Source organism: Tripterygium wilfordii, chromosome 23, assembly GCF_013401445.1.
Source record: "Tripterygium wilfordii isolate XIE 37 chromosome 23, ASM1340144v1, whole genome shotgun sequence".
Lineage (NCBI taxonomy): Eukaryota > Viridiplantae > Streptophyta > Magnoliopsida > Celastrales > Celastraceae > Tripterygium > Tripterygium wilfordii.
This window is the reverse complement of record NC_052254.1, coordinates 206,358-224,050: the sequence shown is the minus strand read 5'-3', so window position 1 is coordinate 224,050 and position 17,693 is coordinate 206,358. Positions and strand designations below refer to the sequence as shown.

Below are 17,693 nucleotides of genomic sequence, written 5' to 3'. Positions count from 1 at the left end.
CTAATTCTTCTAAAACGGCGACGCTTAGGGTTAACAACTAGGACTTGACTATTACTAGCGACGCCGTCGTATTAAAGTTCGAACTTCGAACGAAGAAGTTCGTTGACGTTGAACAGTTGAGCTACGCGGCGATCATGGTAGTTGGTGGCAGATAATGGAGGTGGAGGTACCAGAGTGTCCGGTGTGCCTGCAATCATACGACGGAGAGTACGCAATCCCACGCGTACTCTCTTGCGGCCACACGGCCTGTGAGTCGTGCCTCACGCACCTCCCTCAGAAGTACCCAAACACCGTTCGCTGCCCGGCGTGTACGCAACTCGTGAAGTACCCACCACAGGGCCCCTCCGGTCTTCCCAAAAACATCGACCTCCTCCGCCTCCAACCAAACTCCCCAAAACCCCACAAACAATCCCGAAATGACCCCCTTGTCCCTGAAGAGCAACTTGGATACGAATTCCTTCCTCATTTGTGGTCTGATGAATTCTACACTTGCTGGAAGAACAGGATTCTTCCAAAAGAATCGGTTTTGAGGAAATCTGGAGCAGAAGAAGAGCCTTTTTCTGGGAGTTTTACAGAGGATGAAAGTAAATCGGTGAGTCTTGTTCGGGTATGTGCTCTATCGCGTGAGAGTGATGATTCTGTGTTTAAGTTTAGCTATGGTGCGAGGGTCATGAGATGTTTGAATGATATGAGAGAGGAGGTAAGAGATGAACTGTTGTTGCTCTTGGGAGCTTGTTTGAAATGTCGCCGAATTTGCAGAATCCATGGCTTGTGGGGAGACTTGGAAGATGGTTCTTTGTATATAGTGTCTGAGAGGCTCCAAAAGTTGAATAATTTTGAAGACGGGTTGGTTGGTGAAAGTAATGATGGGTTGTGTGGTTTTGCAATGATATGTATGGAGATATGTGAAGGGGTGATTGAATTGAATTTGAAAGGAGTGATCCTGGGTTGTTTGGGTCTTTCTTGCTTTAAGTTTGATGAGTTTGGACATGTGTGTGTTGATCTCAATGAGGTTTTGGTAATGGGAAGGGCGTGTAATGGTATTATAGACGCTGTTTTAGAAGAGAATAGTGTTGATCGGCGCCGGCAGCATATGCTAGCATTTTTAACTTCTCTTTCAAAAACTGAGGTGTTTTTGAGCCCAGAGATTTTTTATGAACTAACTGGTATAAACCCTGATTGTATGCAACATTCTGTCGGACGTGGCTCAGATGTATGGTCGTTAGCTTGCGTTTTTGTCAGACTTCTTATTGGGAGAAAATTCAGTGAAGAGCTCATGGATTATGTCCATCATGGTATTCCAGAAGGAAATGATGGGAATGGTTTAAACTGTGTGGATCATTATGAGCGTTGGGTGGCGAAAATAAGGTCTCTGCTGGAAACTAAATTTGGGACAGATTCTGTTTCTTTACAGAAAATTCTTTGTCAATGTCTGAATTTTGATCCAGCCAGTCGTCCTCTAGTAACTGATTTGTGGAAGTGCATCAGCGAGCTGATTATTAGACCTCAGTTTGGTTCTATGTCCAGATTACAAGGGATAGTTTTCGACAAGGCAAAGAAGGGTCATTGTTTGGTTCTTGCCGATCTTTGTACGTTAACATTGCCCAAGGAAAACGTAGGACGAAATGATAAAGATGAGTTGCTGGGGGCAAAAGATTGTGATGGAGCTGACTTTGATCATTCTGGACCAATAAGGGCTGACAAAGAAATAGTTGAAGGCATCTCTGAGGGAAATGTCAAATTCAAAAGTATACAAGGACACATGGATTGTATTACAGGATTAGCTGTTGGAGGTAAGGACTTTTAACATTATTTAGATTGCAGAGATGATGCATAACTTTTTTACTTATCACCATTACCAAACAATCTGGTTAAAATTATTAGTTTATTTCTGCATGCCTAATTGCCACCACGCTCTTGAACCTTGATTTGGTGTCAGGCCATGGACAACGGTTGTCGGAACATTTTGGAGTCAATTGTTTGTCTGTTTCATATTTCGGGCATCAAGGTTATGGCATAGTGGGGCATCCAATCACCTCGCCCTAGAATCAAAATAAAAACTAATGAAGAAGGTGAAATATTGGAAAATGTGTATTTGGTGACTTGACGAGCCTTGGGCATATAATTGTTCGTTTCTTATCTCGTCAATTGATTGCATTGTGATTCAGAACTTTGGACTTCAATTGAATTTGGGTTGCATGTTAAGAAGTGCAAGTTGTAAGCTTGATCCTCAAGAATACTTATATATTACAAAATTCATCAAGCTAACCTTTGGCTGCTTCTTTTGGAAGACTTAGGTGTGAAGTTCCCTTGTGATGTTCTGACGCACAAATTCCTTTTCCCTATACTCGTGGTCAATAGTCATACAAAGTTTTATGAGTGTGATTATTTAATCTTGAGTAGCCACCTCACTGTTTTTTATTCGAATGTCTCTCTTAACCTCTATTATTGACGGTTTACTTTTGATATTGTGCAAAAATTTCTTCCTGGAGACTGCTTCATAGTGAACTATCAACTTTATATTGATTGAATCATTTTATTTTTCTTCTAGGGGGATTTCTTTTTAGTTCTTCATATGATAAATCAATCCAAGTATGGTCTTTGCAGGTATTGACCCTGAAGCCAATATTTACTGAAAGTTTTGATTGGTGAAATTTTCGATTCTAATGTTCGGGTTTTTTTTTTCCTTGGTGAATGTTTGCTTTGTTTCCTTTTTATCCTTTTGCATTAAGTTCTTTCTGTGCTCACTTTATGTAGGATTTCTCTCATGTACATACATTTAAAGGTCATGAGCACAAAGTCATGGCTTTAGTTTATGTGGATGAAGAGAAACCATTGTGTATAAGTGGTGATAGTGGTGGTGGTGTATTCTTGTGGAAGATTAGTATACCTCTGGGGCAAGAACCATCAAAGAAATGGTACGAAGAAAAAGATTGGCGTTATAGTGGCATTAACTGCTTGACGACTGCAGGGAATGGATATCTCTACACTGGCAGTGGAGATAAGTCAATAAAAGCATGGTCTTTGAAGGTAAAATGCTTGTGTATATCATGTTTTCTGCTCTAATTTATAAGCACAAGTACAACTTTTTTTATACAAAATACATTTTCTGTTTTGATTTCTTCCAGGATTCCACTTTGTCGTGTACAATGACTGGCCATAAATCAGCAGTTTCCACCCTTGCTGCTTGTGATGGAGTTCTTTATAGCGGGAGTTGGGATGGAATGATTCGGTTGTGGAGTCTGACTGATCATAGTCTTTTGACAGTGTTAGGAGAAGACACGCCTGGAAAGTTGAACTCAGTCTTGTCCATTACTTCTGACAATCATATGCTTATTGCTACTTTTGATAATGGATCAATCAAGGTGTTGTTTTCTTTGGACCATAAGCAAGCTCAGTTGATTCTTATCTTTTTATTATATTTTTTATGAGCACTGGGACTACACAGAGAAATGAAATACTCTCTAATTAGCAACATACCATTCTGTCAAACTCCCAACGGTCTTTTTAATGTAGAACTTGATTTTTGTTGCTGCATTTGAATCTTCCTGATAGTCTTAATGAGTGGAGTCACAAGCAAAAGCATTATCAATTGCTAAGTGCAATCAAAATTTGACATTCTAATAGTTTACAATTCTTTCAATAGATTATATCCTTGCTCTGGATAGTTAAACTAGAAAGAGGCATATCACATTTTTCGTGGTTTTGCATGTCTGCATACTGCATGACTGTAAAACAGTTGGTCATTTGCTACTAATATTAGGAATTACAGTTTCCTGCTTTTAGCTTCTTTGGTGTTTGCTGGGTTATGCTTTATTGTTTGCACATATGCTTGTTTGTTGGTGGGGGAGCCTAGTAAGTACAGTTATGGATAATGTGGTCTGTAGTTCTGTTACTTTGTGGTATGGAACATTTTGGTGTCCCAAGAACACGACACATCTGGGGCAAGCCCATATTAGATTGGAAGTTTTTCGTAGTTTGGTTCTCTCTGTAGATGGAGGGTCTCCTAGCCAACATTTATCTATTTCTTTGTGTTTTCCTGTTAAGGAATCATACAAGATCTTAAGTTGATGGTTTGCTCTATTCCTGGCTTCCTGCAGATTTGGAGGAATGATGTTTTCTTGAAGTCCACACAAGTCCACGATGGGGCCATCTTCGCCATCAGCATGGAGGGGAAATGGCTGTTTACAGGGGGCTGGGACAAAAATGTCAATGTTCAGGTATATGGTAAATTTGTAATATTGATTATATGAAAGTCAAATCTTTCTATTGTTTTTCAGTATGCCACAAGGTATGCTTGTCATATTAAATTCTCACATTCACATCTGAATGTGGAGGTAGGTATGCTTATATCTTGTCTGTCCCTGACCCCCGCCCACTGCACGGGAGTTGTTTACGCTTACGTTTTACTTATTTAAATTTGCGAATTGTTTATCTTGTTATTTTATGTTAGATCTTTAGCATTTGTATTTATGGTCAAATGATCAACATTGCTACTATATTTTCAGGAATTGTCAGGGAATGAGTTTCAAGTCAATTCTATACCAGTTGGATCAATCCCTTGTGGTTCCGTTATTACAAGTTTGCTGTACTGGCGAGGAAGGCTTTTTGTTGGATGCGCTGATAGAACTATCAAGGTATGTAGTGTCTTATATTATTGTTCTGAGACAACTTAGGGCGCTTTCCTTGGTTTGCACTTGCAAAAGGCATTGATATGATATTTGAATGAAACATGAAGAAATCAGTGATATGTGCTTTAGTGCCTAACAAATCTAATGGACAATCTATCATCTTTTGCCGCTACAATTGAAGGCTGAATCGATGAATCTTGATTTGATTGTCCCAGGTATATTACTACGAAAAGTAATTGAGCTTCGACAAGGTAAATCACAATGGAACGTTCAGGTTACAAGTCCGCAGATGAACATTTTTCTTAGCAGTGAACCGAAACTTGCTCTTGTGCTACTGCAGGTGGACTTTGAAGAGCAAATACATCTTCTCTTATACTTGTACAGGAATGATTTAGCGGAATTTTCTGCGTTTTGACACAATATACTAGTTCTTGTACATTTACTATTCTTCACAGAAAAGGTTATGGTCTAGAGAACAATGTATTGAAATAATGCAAGTCAGTCATGTAATGTAATTGAAGTGATGATACAGAAATAGAGAGTAATGTAATGAGCTACAATTGTGAAACTGCAGTAGTCATTCTGCACCTAACTATGGACTCAACAGTTCGGATTCTTTTTACATTTAGTCCGGCAACAACGTGTTAGAATATATATATATATATAAATGATATGAAAATGCTCCAATCCAACAAGATAATTTATTGGCTTGAATGACGAATTAACTAATGTTAACATGGTATCTGCACAACTCGCCGTACTTGTTCACCCAGACCAATCCCTATTCCTTCATTCCTCTTTACCTTCAGCTTCTCCTTATTCTCTGTCTGGGCTTCAACGGTGCCCTTTTTGTTGCATTTCTCCTATCAACAATACATGGGCCGTAGCCCATTAAAAAAGAATGCGCCGCTTATTAAGTTTAAGACCAACATAGCCAGGCTGAGGCTAGGGTTGTTATTGGGCTTCGGGAGAGTTTGCACGTTAAAGTCCTCAAAGCCCATAAGAGATCAAAAGGTTCCAAACGTAATACAGATTGCTTGTGCTTCTGAGCCTGAGCAAACGGGACGACCTTCTCGGGAAAACAGTGCGGCAAGGCGGCAACGGCTCTATTGCAATAACGACTGACAATCTCCAAAATCTTCCCAGAAGTATCAACTACAATCGCCACAATCTTAGCTTAGCAGTCATCACAATGGCCACTGCGTCTGCTCCCTGCAACACTTCCTTCCTCGCGCCTAAACAACTCACTGCACTCGTTCATCCCGGACCAATCCCTATTCCTTCCTTCTCTTTACCTTCTGCTTCTCTTTATCCTCTGTCTCGGCTTCAAGGGCGCCGTTTTCGTTGTATTTCTCCTATAAACGCCTCTCTCAAGGTACTCTTACGTTTTTTTACGCGCTCACTGTTTTGCTTACCATGTCTTTGATGATATTTTTTTTTTTTTTTTGCGTGCTTAAGGAGAATATTGGTCGTGTGAGTAAGAAATTGAGTGATTTTACGAGCTTGAACTATTGGGTACTGAGGGATTATTATCGTCTTGTGGATGCTGTTAATGCCATTGAGCCGCAGATTCAGAGGCTTTCTGATGAGCAGGTTTGTGGGTTTGAATGGGCTTCACCTGGTTAATGACTTAATGTAGGTTTTTCTTAGTAATTTGGGTAATGGGTTTTGTTTTCTCCTGTTTTAGTTGACTGCCAAAACCCTGGAGTTCAAAGAGAGGTTGAGACAAAGGGAGACGCTAGCAGATATTCAAGCTGGTCAAGAGCTATCACTTTCCATGTGTTTGCTCAATTCTATTAGTGACTGCATTCGTTTTGTAGTCTTATGCGTGACATTTGGCCTTTAAGTTCTGCAATTTACATTGCAGAGGCATTTGCTGTTGTTCGTCAAGCCGCAAGAAGGAAGCTTGGAATGCGCCATTTTGATGTGCAGGTCTATTTCCTCATGTGTCCCAACCACTAAAGTTTGCTCGTGTGTCTGCACGTGTATATGCATATACTGGATATTCCTACTTATTAAAAAAATGTTGGATATTCCTATCTGCATGCTAAAATTTGTGTCTGATTAGTAGCACAAGATATGCTTTTTGATACTACTTATACGATTGAAATTTGATATCTGACGAAAGCTTGGTTACAATTTATGATGCAAAATTGATGCTAGATCATTGGTGGAGCGGTGCTTCATGATGGATCCATTGGTGAGATGAAAACAGGCGAGGGAAAAACATTGGTTTCAACATTAGCTGCATATCTTAATGCACTAACTGGTGAAGGTGTTCATGGTATGTTTACCATCCTGAATCTTATGGGAATTTGTCATTGTTTTATGAAACTGCTGGTTTTCTAAAGGTTGCAAATAGTTTCTAACATTCTTGAGTAGATTGAAAGCATATTTTTAAGTTCTACAAATGTATTTGAGAATTCACTAATGAAAGGAAAATTTATGATCGCAATAGTAATAAAGAAGCGACTTGAGTTATGCTCTTCCACATCTGCTCCAATTGCTTCCTAAGAAGCTGTTTCTTCTCAAAAAAATGTTCTAGTTTTGTTGCCTTCTAAACAAACTTTTAAATCTATTGGAAGGCACCATAACTTATATATAATTATTATATTATGGTTGTAGCAAAAAATGGGATTATTTTCGTCAGATATAAGCATATGCAACAGTGGGCTTAAACAAATTTACATCCATGTGTCAGTTTTCATGCTGAACAATGAAATAGAACTTTTTCAGAGAACCTTAAGTTTCCTTCGATACAGTGATTCAAGAATTAAGTTTGTTTTGCTGTACTGTTGCAATCCTTTCCTTGATAAACTATGTAATTGCTTTAATGCTATGATAGAAGAACAATGGTGCTTTCGTTTTTCCTGTGCTTAGCAATAATCATATTGATTCTCTCTTGACAGTGGTCACAGTGAATGACTACTTGGCTCAACGTGATGCTGAGTGGATGGGTTGTGTTCATCGTTTCTTAGGTCTCTCTGTGGGCCTTATTCAGGTATGCATTCCTTTGAGAGCACGATATATTACAAATTGTGCCCCAACAATTCATTGCCCTGGATAGAAGCCTGTGGCTGACTTCCTATTTAGCCTGATTAAATGAGTGTTTGGCACTTTATTAAAACTTTATTTACTGTTCATTGCATGCTTAGAGAGGCATGACAGCTGAAGAAAGGAGATCAAATTATAGATGTGATATAACATACACCAATAATTCTGTAAGTTGGTTCATAAGCCACATGTAACACTGCTTTTTCTTTTATTTTATTTCTTATTTTATGTGCGCATGGTGTTTCTGTCTCAGTTCACACTCATGTGCATATAATTAACTAGATAAGTTGTTGAAAAGCCATTGGTTGGTTGGCTTCTGATAATTGTCTTTCAACTTCCTTAATAGTTCCTCTTGTTTCAGTTGTTTGTAATATTATTGTTTTCTCCGACATATCAGGAGCTTGGTTTTGATTACCTGCGAGATAATCTTGCTAACAATGGAGAACAACTTGTGATGAGATGGTACATTTTCAGCCACTTCTTGGAGTTATAGAATTATTCTTTCATTTGAGTATTTGACTACTGCTATTGGACTGCGCAAAAAACAGGCCGAAGCCATTTCATTTTGCTATAGTTGATGAGGTTGATTCAGTTCTCATTGATGAAGGAAGAAATCCATTGTTAATAAGCGGTGAGGTAATTGAAGCCTGATCCTTATCCTTTCTTTTCTCTCTCAAAAATATTGAGATTGCATAACTTGGTGGTGATGAAGAAGTATCAGTAAGAGGAAATATTAGAGTCTAAAAAAAAACTTTTTAATGGAATATCTTCTCTTCATGATCTGTATTTTAGGCCAATCAAGATGCTGCAAGATATCCAGTTGCGGCTAAAGTTGCCGAGCTGCTTATTCGAGGCATTGTGAGTGCAGTGTTTTTCTCAGTTTCATTTAAACTAACAATTGTGGTTGGTACACAATACAATTTACATATTTAGACTAGTCACAAGTGAGTCATCAATGAATCAATTGTTGTAACAGCACTACAATGTGGAGCTGAAAGATAATTCGGTGGAGTTGACTGAGGAAGGAATAGCACTAGCTGAAATGGCTCTTGAAACAAATGATTTATGGGATGAAAATGATCCTTGGGCAAGGTGAAAATTGGTCTTCTGCCTTCATTATCTCTCTGTATTTTCATTTTTATTGTTGCCAGTAAATGGATGGCTGCCCTTGGTGCATTGTGCATTCCCTCTTAGTCTTTGGCAAGGTGCTTTCTAGAGTATTTATTAACCTGTGTTCTTTTTAGTCAAATTTGTCCATTTTCAACTACTTGTTTTTTACTGGTTTAGTACTTAAGATGATTTGAATTTGTATGTCCTTCTAGCTGCCTGCTGTGGCACTAACAATTATCTTGCCACGTATGCTTTCTCCAATTGTCAATTTAGGGGATGCTGTTAAAATGTTGCAGATTTGTGATGAATGCTTTGAAAGCTAAAGAGTTTTATCGACAAGATGTCCAATACATTGTTAGGAATGGAAAGGCTCTCATAATCAATGAGGTATTCAGGGTTTTGCATATTGTTTCTTTTGTTAGTGGGTGTTTTAATACTAGCCAAGACTTGAAGAATTTTTTCATTAGAGGAAATATGTAAACTTTCTGCAGTTAACTGGTAGGGTTGAAGAGAAAAGGAGATGGTCTGATGGAATTCACCAGGCTGTAGAGGCTAAAGAAGGCCTGAAAATTCAGGTATCTCTTGATGTTTGAATGTGGTAGTCTTAAGTTTAAGATGAACAATATATTGCATTTAAACAATAGGTATCTGATAAAAGCCGTGATTCTGAACACTATCAGGCTGATTCAGTTGTTGTAGCACAAATTACATACCAATCACTCTTTAAGCTCTACCCAAAGCTGTCAGGAATGACTGGAACTGCAAAAACAGAAGTAAGGACGATCACATGGACCTGACATTGTGATTGAGTATTTGTTGCCCTAATTATTTTTTAGTATTATTGATCGTGATTTGTGAATGTAGTCCTCATGCGAAATTTCTCATTATGTAATGTCAGGAAAAGGAGTTCTTGAAAATGTTTCAAACGCCAGTGATTGAAATGCCCACAAATCTGCCAAATATTCGTAAAGATTTGCCAACACAAGCTTTTGCTGTAGGACATTCAATGTCTTGAGTTTATTTTAGTTTCATAATGTTGAATTTTTTTATATTAAAGGTTTAATTTTGTGACGTTCTGTCTCTCCCTCTTACACTAATCAATTTTTTCATGCACTCTATTAGACTGCTCGAGGGAAATGGGAATATGTTGGTCAAGAAGTCGAATACATGTTTAGGCAGGGCCGTCCTGTTTTAGTTGGGACCACCAGGTAAGCATTTTGGTAATCTTTGTTCGATTCCACAACATTTCTGTTAATACTTTTCTTGGCGATATAAACTTTATTGCTTACCATGCTTTGGTTTTCATAGAAAGACTGTTGGATGGATATGCCCTGTTTTTATAGTTATGGTAGGTAGGTAAAAAGTTAAACAACACTCGTGCACAAGGCTCCTGCAATAAGTAAGGTTTGGGGACAGGCAAGACGTACACAAAGTCGCAAACCTTAGCCTCACATAATATGTGCAGAGGTTGTTTTCTAGGATTGAACTTGTGACCTCTAGGTTACACCCATGCAATTCTACCATTATGTCGCATGTTCGCTTGTGTTCATAGTTATGGATCCTTATATTTAAAACAAACCATATGCTTATACTCCTTTTAGAAAGAATATCTATACTGTTTGATGATGGTGACATGTTGATACGATTTTTCAGTTTTCTCCATCCTTTGCTTTTGTTTTTCTGGGAAAACTATCATGTTATATAGGATTCTATCATCTGATTGCTTTTGTTGTCACTCCGCTCTTAATGCAGTGTTGAGAATTCTGAATATCTGTCAGATCTACTGAAGCAACAGGGAATCCCACACAATGTCCTGAATGCACGACCGAAGGTATGGTAACAGTTATGATGTAAACACCTTAACTGGTTGTTTAATAGGTTGCTATGTCTTATATATTGGAAATTTTCACTATGTTATCTTTTTACCATTCTGTTTTCAAAATTTTCCATCAGTATGCTGCAAGAGAAGCAGAAGTTGTTGCCCAGGCAGGTCGAAAATACGCCATTACAATTTCCACAAATATGGCAGGCAGAGGCACTGATATAATTCTCGGAGGAAATCCACAAGTAGGTTCGCTTTTAGATAACTCCATGTTTCTATGAATATGTCCTAGAACAATATTTGGCTACTTTTCGAAATTCTTTGATGCACTATTTTTATCTTTAGCTTTACATCTTCAATTAAGAACATTCATTTGGAGTATGTCTTGTATGCTGAGTTTGAAGTCACTCTTTTTACCTTCACTTGGCATGATATGTCAGATGCTGGCAAAACAAATCATGGAGGACAGTTTGCTTTCATTTCTAACACAGGAAGCTCCTAATGATGAAGCTGGCAGCTCGATCATTTCACAAAAGGTAATTGCTTGTTGATACCTCATGCTAGTTAAAAGAAAAACATTTATATTAATCAAAGATTGAAAATGTAGGTTTTGTCAAAGTTAAAGATTGGATCAACATCATTGTCTTTGCTGGCTAAGACAGCTCTTATGGGTTTGTCTCTCCACCATTAAACTTTTACTTAGGCTCATTTTAGATACCTTATGTCTATGTATTGTTCATCTCTCTATATATATAGATATATATAACAAAAAAACCTTACATTATCTTCTTTAAATGTGAATTATTTAGCCAAATATGTTGGGAAAAGTGAGGGTAAGAGTTGGACCTATCAGGAGGCAAAGTCAATGATATCAGAGTCTGTGGAAATGAGTCGATCAATGGATTTGAAAGGGCTACAGAAGCTTGTTGAAGAAGAGGCTGAGATGTACCCTCTTGGTCCTTCTATAGCACTTGCTTATTTGTCAGTCCTGAAGGATTGTGAAGTACACTGCATCAATGAAGGATCTGAAGTGAAAAGGCTTGGGGGCCTTCACGTGATTGGGACATCTTTGCATGAGTCCCGCAGAATTGATAATCAGGTAACTTGATCAGAATTGCCCTATGAGTGGGAATAACATTTGTATCTGTTATGCATCAACCATCCATATTATTTAGATAATGCTATGTACTTATGAGGCAACTTATTTTGTTTCTGGCAACCTAAAACTAAACTTTCATTTTAAATTGCCTGCCAGAAATTTCAAAGCTAGTGGATTCCCTTTTTTTGTAGGTCTGCAATTTTCATCCATTAGATACATCATAATCTTGTGGCTAATAATATTTTATGAACTTTCATTGTTCGGAATTTGAATATGTTGTATTGTACATCTGCTAAAATGTGAGCATCCGATTTCTAGTTTATGCCACCTGCCACTGGTTGGCGAATATTCCTACTCTTTTGTGCCTTGACTATAATCTTGTGTCATAACTGAAAGCCTAATGCATCCATGGGCAAAAGGCTCATAGCGATAATGCATACATCAGAGATCATGCTAATCTTGATGTTTTTAAGATCTCAAATATCATGACTGATGACACGTTGATTTTTTTGTGTACTAAGTTCCAATCTAGAAATTATCTAAGCTTGATATAATTGTCTTTCTGTGCAGCTTCGTGGCAGAGCAGGAAGGCAAGGGGATCCGGGATCTACGCGGTTTATGGTTAGGTACTGTACAGTTCAATGCTTATTTTAATTGTGAGTAAAACAATGTTTCTCTGCATTTATAATCTTTAAATTATTGTGTAACAGTTTGCAGGATGAGATGTTTCAGAAATTCAATTTTGATACAGAATGGGCTGTGAAACTTATCTCAAAAATTACAAATGATGAAGATATACCAATTGAAGGTGGCGCAATTGTAAAACAGGTGATGGTTTCGCCTATATCTGTGATAACATTTCAAATTGGTTGTTCTTAAACCCTTTCCTTCTTCTTTTGCTCTTTTATGTTCCAGTTGTTTCATTACCATTAACTGAATGGTGAATACTAACTTGACTTGCCATATGTTTATCATGGATTTGTAGCTTCTAGCCCTTCAAATCAATGCAGAGAAATACTTCTTTGGCATAAGAAAGAGCCTGGTTGAGTTTGACGAAGTATTGGAGGTCAGCGTTTGAGAGTCATTATTTGAAGTACTTGTAATAGTTGTTGACTTATTTTCTACCTATGGTCTTATGACTTGTTATTGATCAATCCGATTAGCATTTTTCCATGCATACTATATTTGTAAGGCATGATCTCTGTGTTATAGCGTCTTTCATATGATACGTTATCTCAGTAAATTATTTTATGTGCTGTAAAAATTGTTGCAATCAAACTTCACTAGTTATACATCAGTAATAATGTTTTTTACTTTATGTAAATATTTAACTAACAATTGAAATGCAATTATTTTATCTAAAATTGGATGTTGTATATACAAATTTATTGTAATACAAATCATATCATTAGCTCCTTAAATTGTTCAACATCTTTGTTTCAGGTACAAAGGAAGCATGTCTATGACCTTAGGCAATTGATTTTAACGGGCGATGACGAAAGTTGTTCCCAACACCTATTCCAGTAAGTATTTTTCGTGTTCAGATACTTCCATCTGCTGCCTAGTAAGTGTCAAAACTCAAAGCATTTATCATCAGGATGCATATTTATATTCACAATGTACTCAAGTGTTCCGCCATTTTCTTTTTTATTAATGTTTCTTTGTTGTTGGTATTCAATTTTATGGTTGTTCTTCACAGAGTTCAAACCACAATGCTATGACTTGATCTGTAGTGATAGGTTTTTCTTCCTTCTAATTAATGGAAAATCTTGCTGTTGAGGTTTCCTTGACATGCTGACATAGTATTGTTAAAATGTATGCAAAATATACGCAATATCTCTCCTTGAGAAAAATTCGGAATGTTAAAATTTAAAACCCATGCAAGATCTCTCCGTGAGTTTCGTACTTGGCATAATCACTTGTTATCCCTTGAGAAAATTTTGGAAAACAAAACATAAAGGTAAAAGATTTGGCATGCAAAAATTTCTTTTGACAGAAGTCTCCGGCATTGCAAACTTAAAAAAGTTAGGATGGCCACCAATGATTCCAGAGAGAGTCTCATTCTGCTGGACCAACTTAGGGCTTAAATAGCATTTCATATAATCTGAAATGCCATAAGACAATAAGATTTCAGAATGTTAGAACGCCCAAACAAGATCTGGCACCCACATATTATACAATGGCAATATCATTACCATGTTTGATGCTTTGTTTAAGAAGAGGAGTTTAGAGTACCTGTCTTTTAGGCTCATACGCGAGCTAATTTTCCATAGTTAGCTTGCACACATAAGCATTTCGCTTTTATTCTTCACCGCCACCTCCCCACGCCTTCTTTTTGTGCCGACTCTTTTGGTAGTTAAATTTTTAGTTTTGAACAGCATATCACAACTAAAGAAAGTTGTTTGATAGGTACATGCAAGCAGTGGTGGATGAAATTGTCCTGGGCAATGTTGATCCTCTAAAGGTAATATCGAAGTACACCATTTTATGAGAACGTTCAAATGGGTTTGATTTTTTTCCCTCTTCGCTACCCACTCTTTTACCTTAATGTTCAAAATTTATGTCAATTTTCTTTGGAAGCATCCAAGAAGTTGGAGTCTGGGTAAGCTCTGGAATGACTTCATCTCAGTTACAGGGAAAATATTAAATGGTAAGGTTATTTGTAATCATTCTATGGCTTCTGATATTTTTTTCATATGTTATCAGTCTCTGATTTAGAATGGCTACCCTATTATTTGAGATAAACCCTAACCAAATAAAAGTTTTTTCCAGACGAGTTTCCAGCAATTGATGAGGAGCTCTTATTGAAATCTCTATCCCAGCTGCAAGAATCAAGCTTTATAGATATTGACAACTTCAACCTTCCAAACTTGCCAAAGCCTCCAAATGCCTTTAGGGGGATCCGAAGGAAGAGTTCTTCGCTAAGACGGTGGCTAGATATCTGTTCTGATGATTTGACTAGGTATAAACTTGATGTCCAGTCCACAGTTAAACATCATTCTTCTTTTTTCCCTTTTTATTTCCTCCCAACACTTCAGTCATCACCCTCACTGGGATGTTTAATACAGGAATGGTAGGTACCGAGCAAGCACTAATATTCTGCGCAAATACCTCGGTGATGTTCTAATTGGTTCATATTTGGATGTTGTACAAGAATCTAGTTACGATGATGCCTATGTGAAGGAAATAGAGGTGAGATCCTCTTTTTATGGGATGCCATTATGTGAACTAATTGCTTGAGGGTGAAAATTAGGTGACTCTGCAAGTTGATGTTGTTAGTAAAGACTCTAGATTCAAAAGCAGCAGCAGGTGAATATATGTAGATGATCTAATATGACTTGACGTTGTCGATAGCTTGTGGTCCAGTCACTTATACTTCTTTTTGTGATGTGCATATTATTCCTTAGAAATTATGTTGGATATAAACGAAAGAAAAGTTATGCAGAACTTATGAAGAAGGAATTTCTGCCATGAACGAATTATTGTGTTAGCATATAACCTAATGATATGATATCCTATGGTCCAGTGTGAGATTGTGTGATGAGCTGAATCAACTAATCATTGCATTGCTTAAAAAGTTCTGCATTTCATATTCTAGTTTATGATCAGAATGGAGATATTTAACGGTGGGGTGTTATCAATATCAAATCATAGAGGCCATGCTCAATGTGGTGATCCATCGAAAAGTTACATGCAAATATTTCCTGCTTTTCATTTCTAATAATAAACTAAAAAAAGTAGTAAAAAAATGATGGTACCGACGGTAAGTGGTGTGATTTTGTCAAGCATTACGGTCATCAATGCATTTGTAGATATACCAAATGTCTTAAGTTTGTTCTCAATCTAGCAACATGGTCTTATGATTTAATATGATGGAACATTGTTCACAAGTATCATTGATCAACAAGGTGTAGAAGAATTTTGCATTCAAGTCATGGTTGTTTGATGATTTCACTTTAGTTGATGAGTTATATTATAAAATCCCCCAAAAAGGAGGATCATGCAATTGGTTGTCCTATATTCAGAATTAATTAGCTGGTCCAGCCAGGTTTTTTTTTTTTCATGACGTAATTCTTTGTTCTTATACAGAGAGCAGTCCTTGTGAAGACTCTTGACTGTTTCTGGAGGGATCATCTTGTAAACATGAATAGGCTCAGTTCAGCGGTATTTTTCTTTTCATTGAGCTGAATTGGTTCTCTTTTGCATTTTCAATATGCACAAATTTGAATGTTGTATTTGGCAGGTGAATGTAAGAAGTTTTGGCCATAGGAATCCTCTTGAAGAATATAAAATTGATGGATGTCGATTTTTCATTTCAATGCTTAGTGCAACTAGAAGATTAACGGTAGAATCACTCTTGAGTTACTGGGCATCACCTATGGAGTCCCAAGAAATTTTTGCATCATAAAAGCAAGTGGTTGCTGTGAAGAGTTTAGTACCATTTCTCATCTGATGACTGATGGTAAGTACCTAGCTACTCGTGTAGACGAAAATCCTGTGTTTTGAATCATATGTGCATTGCTGTGTCTAAGGTAAACAACTCTTGTGCACAAGCCTCCCATAGCGGGATAGATAGACAAGATGTGCGCATACCTTACCTCCACATAATATGTGGAGAGGTTGTTTCCAGGAATTGAACTTGTGACCTTTAGGTTGCACAACTACAAGAACTCTACCACTAGGCCTTTTTCTTCACCTTTTCCTTTCTTTCATGGATGCCACAGGTTCTTTCTCGTGATAATAACAGGAGTTAGCTCTAAGTATGCAGAATTTATTTAGTGAACTCAAAAAGGAATTCCTCAACAGAATTTGGTGTGCTTTCTCTCCAGAATTGATCTATTGTCTAGTTGTGTATAGCTTCATATTGTGATTATAACCATTTTTGGTTTGACTGACAGGGTAGATTAAGGTACCTTTGCCGGCTGTACTAAAGAGCGTGAGGTTCTTGAATTTTCACATGTTCAAGGATACGGGTTTGGGTATTAGGAGGAGTTGTCGTAAAGGGTTCAATTATCATTTTGCTTGTTGTGCCATTATATTTGCTAAATGTAGATATCAAAATCAGACCTTCCATTATTTATTCCATTTGTCTTGTTTGTAACAGCTGCTGTTGTAATATCATTCCATTGTTTTGTATTGAGGAGATTTCACAGCTCAGGTTTTATTCTTATACATCGTTCATATTTGGAACTCTTGTAAAACTTATTGGTAAGTTTATAGTTTATGTATGGTTCCTTTGCAGTTCGGAATAGGTAAAATCAGTGCAACTGCGGTACATCTGTAAGATATTCTGGTAAAAATTATTGCTTTTTATAAATACAAATACACGAGTCTATATGGTGCGAGCCCTAACGGCCCATTACTCTTTCTTGGGCCCATATTGAGGCAACCAAGCCCAGTTCAGTAGTTTGGGCTTTCATTTGTTATATAAATATAATATTGCAGGGAAAATTAAGGCCCAGGCACTCTAAAGTATATGACCAAGTTGCTTTAGGCCCAAAGTGCGGTAGTTGACGTGCTGTTTTGTTGTTAGTTAACGTATAACTAACTAACAGTTTTTTAGTTAATCGAGTTATCGGAGTAAAAACTATTATTGGCTAAAGCGTATTTATTTTGTATGAAGTCCAATGCAAAGTCATTAGTAATGGATTAATCAATGTAACAACTAATTAATGATTTCCAAATGTTGTAATTGTGGACCGATTACTCAATGTTGCCGACCACGTCAATCACTCAGCTGCCTTGCCTTGCCTTGCCTTGCCTTAGTGTATACATAATAATAGTATGAGACAGGGAGCATAAACGAAATCCATACATGTACAGAGAGCCTGCCTATAACTGTAGGAGCATACGTGGCTACAGAAGCATTGACTTGTATATGTATATAATGTCACCGTCCCACATACACACACCTTACCCTAACAAATAAAAAGAGTATTGCGTTGACAATCCCATTTGGCGGCAAACTTCCCTATAA

General features: G+C 37.3%; 1 protein-coding gene across 3 annotated transcripts; it reads left to right on the top strand.

The window, feature by feature from the left end:
* The first annotated feature begins 45 nt into the window (after nt 1-45).
* Nucleotides 46-16,974, top strand: LOC119993618 (protein translocase subunit SECA2, chloroplastic). 3 transcript variants are annotated; one of them, XM_038840819.1, is made up of 38 exons: nt 46-1,793; nt 2,552-2,607; nt 2,758-3,030; nt 3,129-3,365; nt 4,101-4,220; nt 4,509-4,637; nt 6,090-6,224; nt 6,319-6,388; nt 6,499-6,563; nt 6,795-6,915; nt 7,541-7,632; nt 7,787-7,852; nt 8,083-8,147; nt 8,234-8,321; nt 8,478-8,543; nt 8,662-8,777; nt 9,092-9,182; nt 9,287-9,370; nt 9,476-9,568; nt 9,694-9,789; nt 9,918-10,003; nt 10,548-10,626; nt 10,749-10,862; nt 11,058-11,153; nt 11,225-11,288; nt 11,427-11,716; nt 12,287-12,342; nt 12,427-12,544; nt 12,702-12,782; nt 13,160-13,239; nt 14,126-14,180; nt 14,297-14,366; nt 14,489-14,678; nt 14,785-14,908; nt 15,806-15,880; nt 15,960-16,178; nt 16,441-16,528; nt 16,615-16,974. In XM_038840819.1, the coding sequence occupies exons 1-36, from the start codon at nt 155-157 to the stop codon at nt 16,122-16,124; spliced, it is 5,445 nt and encodes a 1,814-aa protein (XP_038696747.1). In that variant the 5' UTR covers nt 46-154; the 3' UTR covers nt 16,125-16,178; nt 16,441-16,528; nt 16,615-16,974. The 3 variants fall into 3 exon arrangements, with proteins under 3 accessions (XP_038696747.1, XP_038696746.1, XP_038696745.1); XM_038840818.1 differs by lacking the exons at nt 46-1,793; nt 2,552-2,607; nt 2,758-3,030; ... (1 more) ...; nt 4,101-4,220; nt 4,509-4,637 and adding an exon at nt 5,647-6,006 and having other exon boundaries at nt 16,620-16,974; XM_038840817.1 differs by lacking the exons at nt 46-1,793; nt 2,552-2,607; nt 2,758-3,030; ... (1 more) ...; nt 4,101-4,220; nt 4,509-4,637 and adding an exon at nt 5,647-6,006.
* Nucleotides 16,975-17,693: the final 719 nt, after the last annotated feature.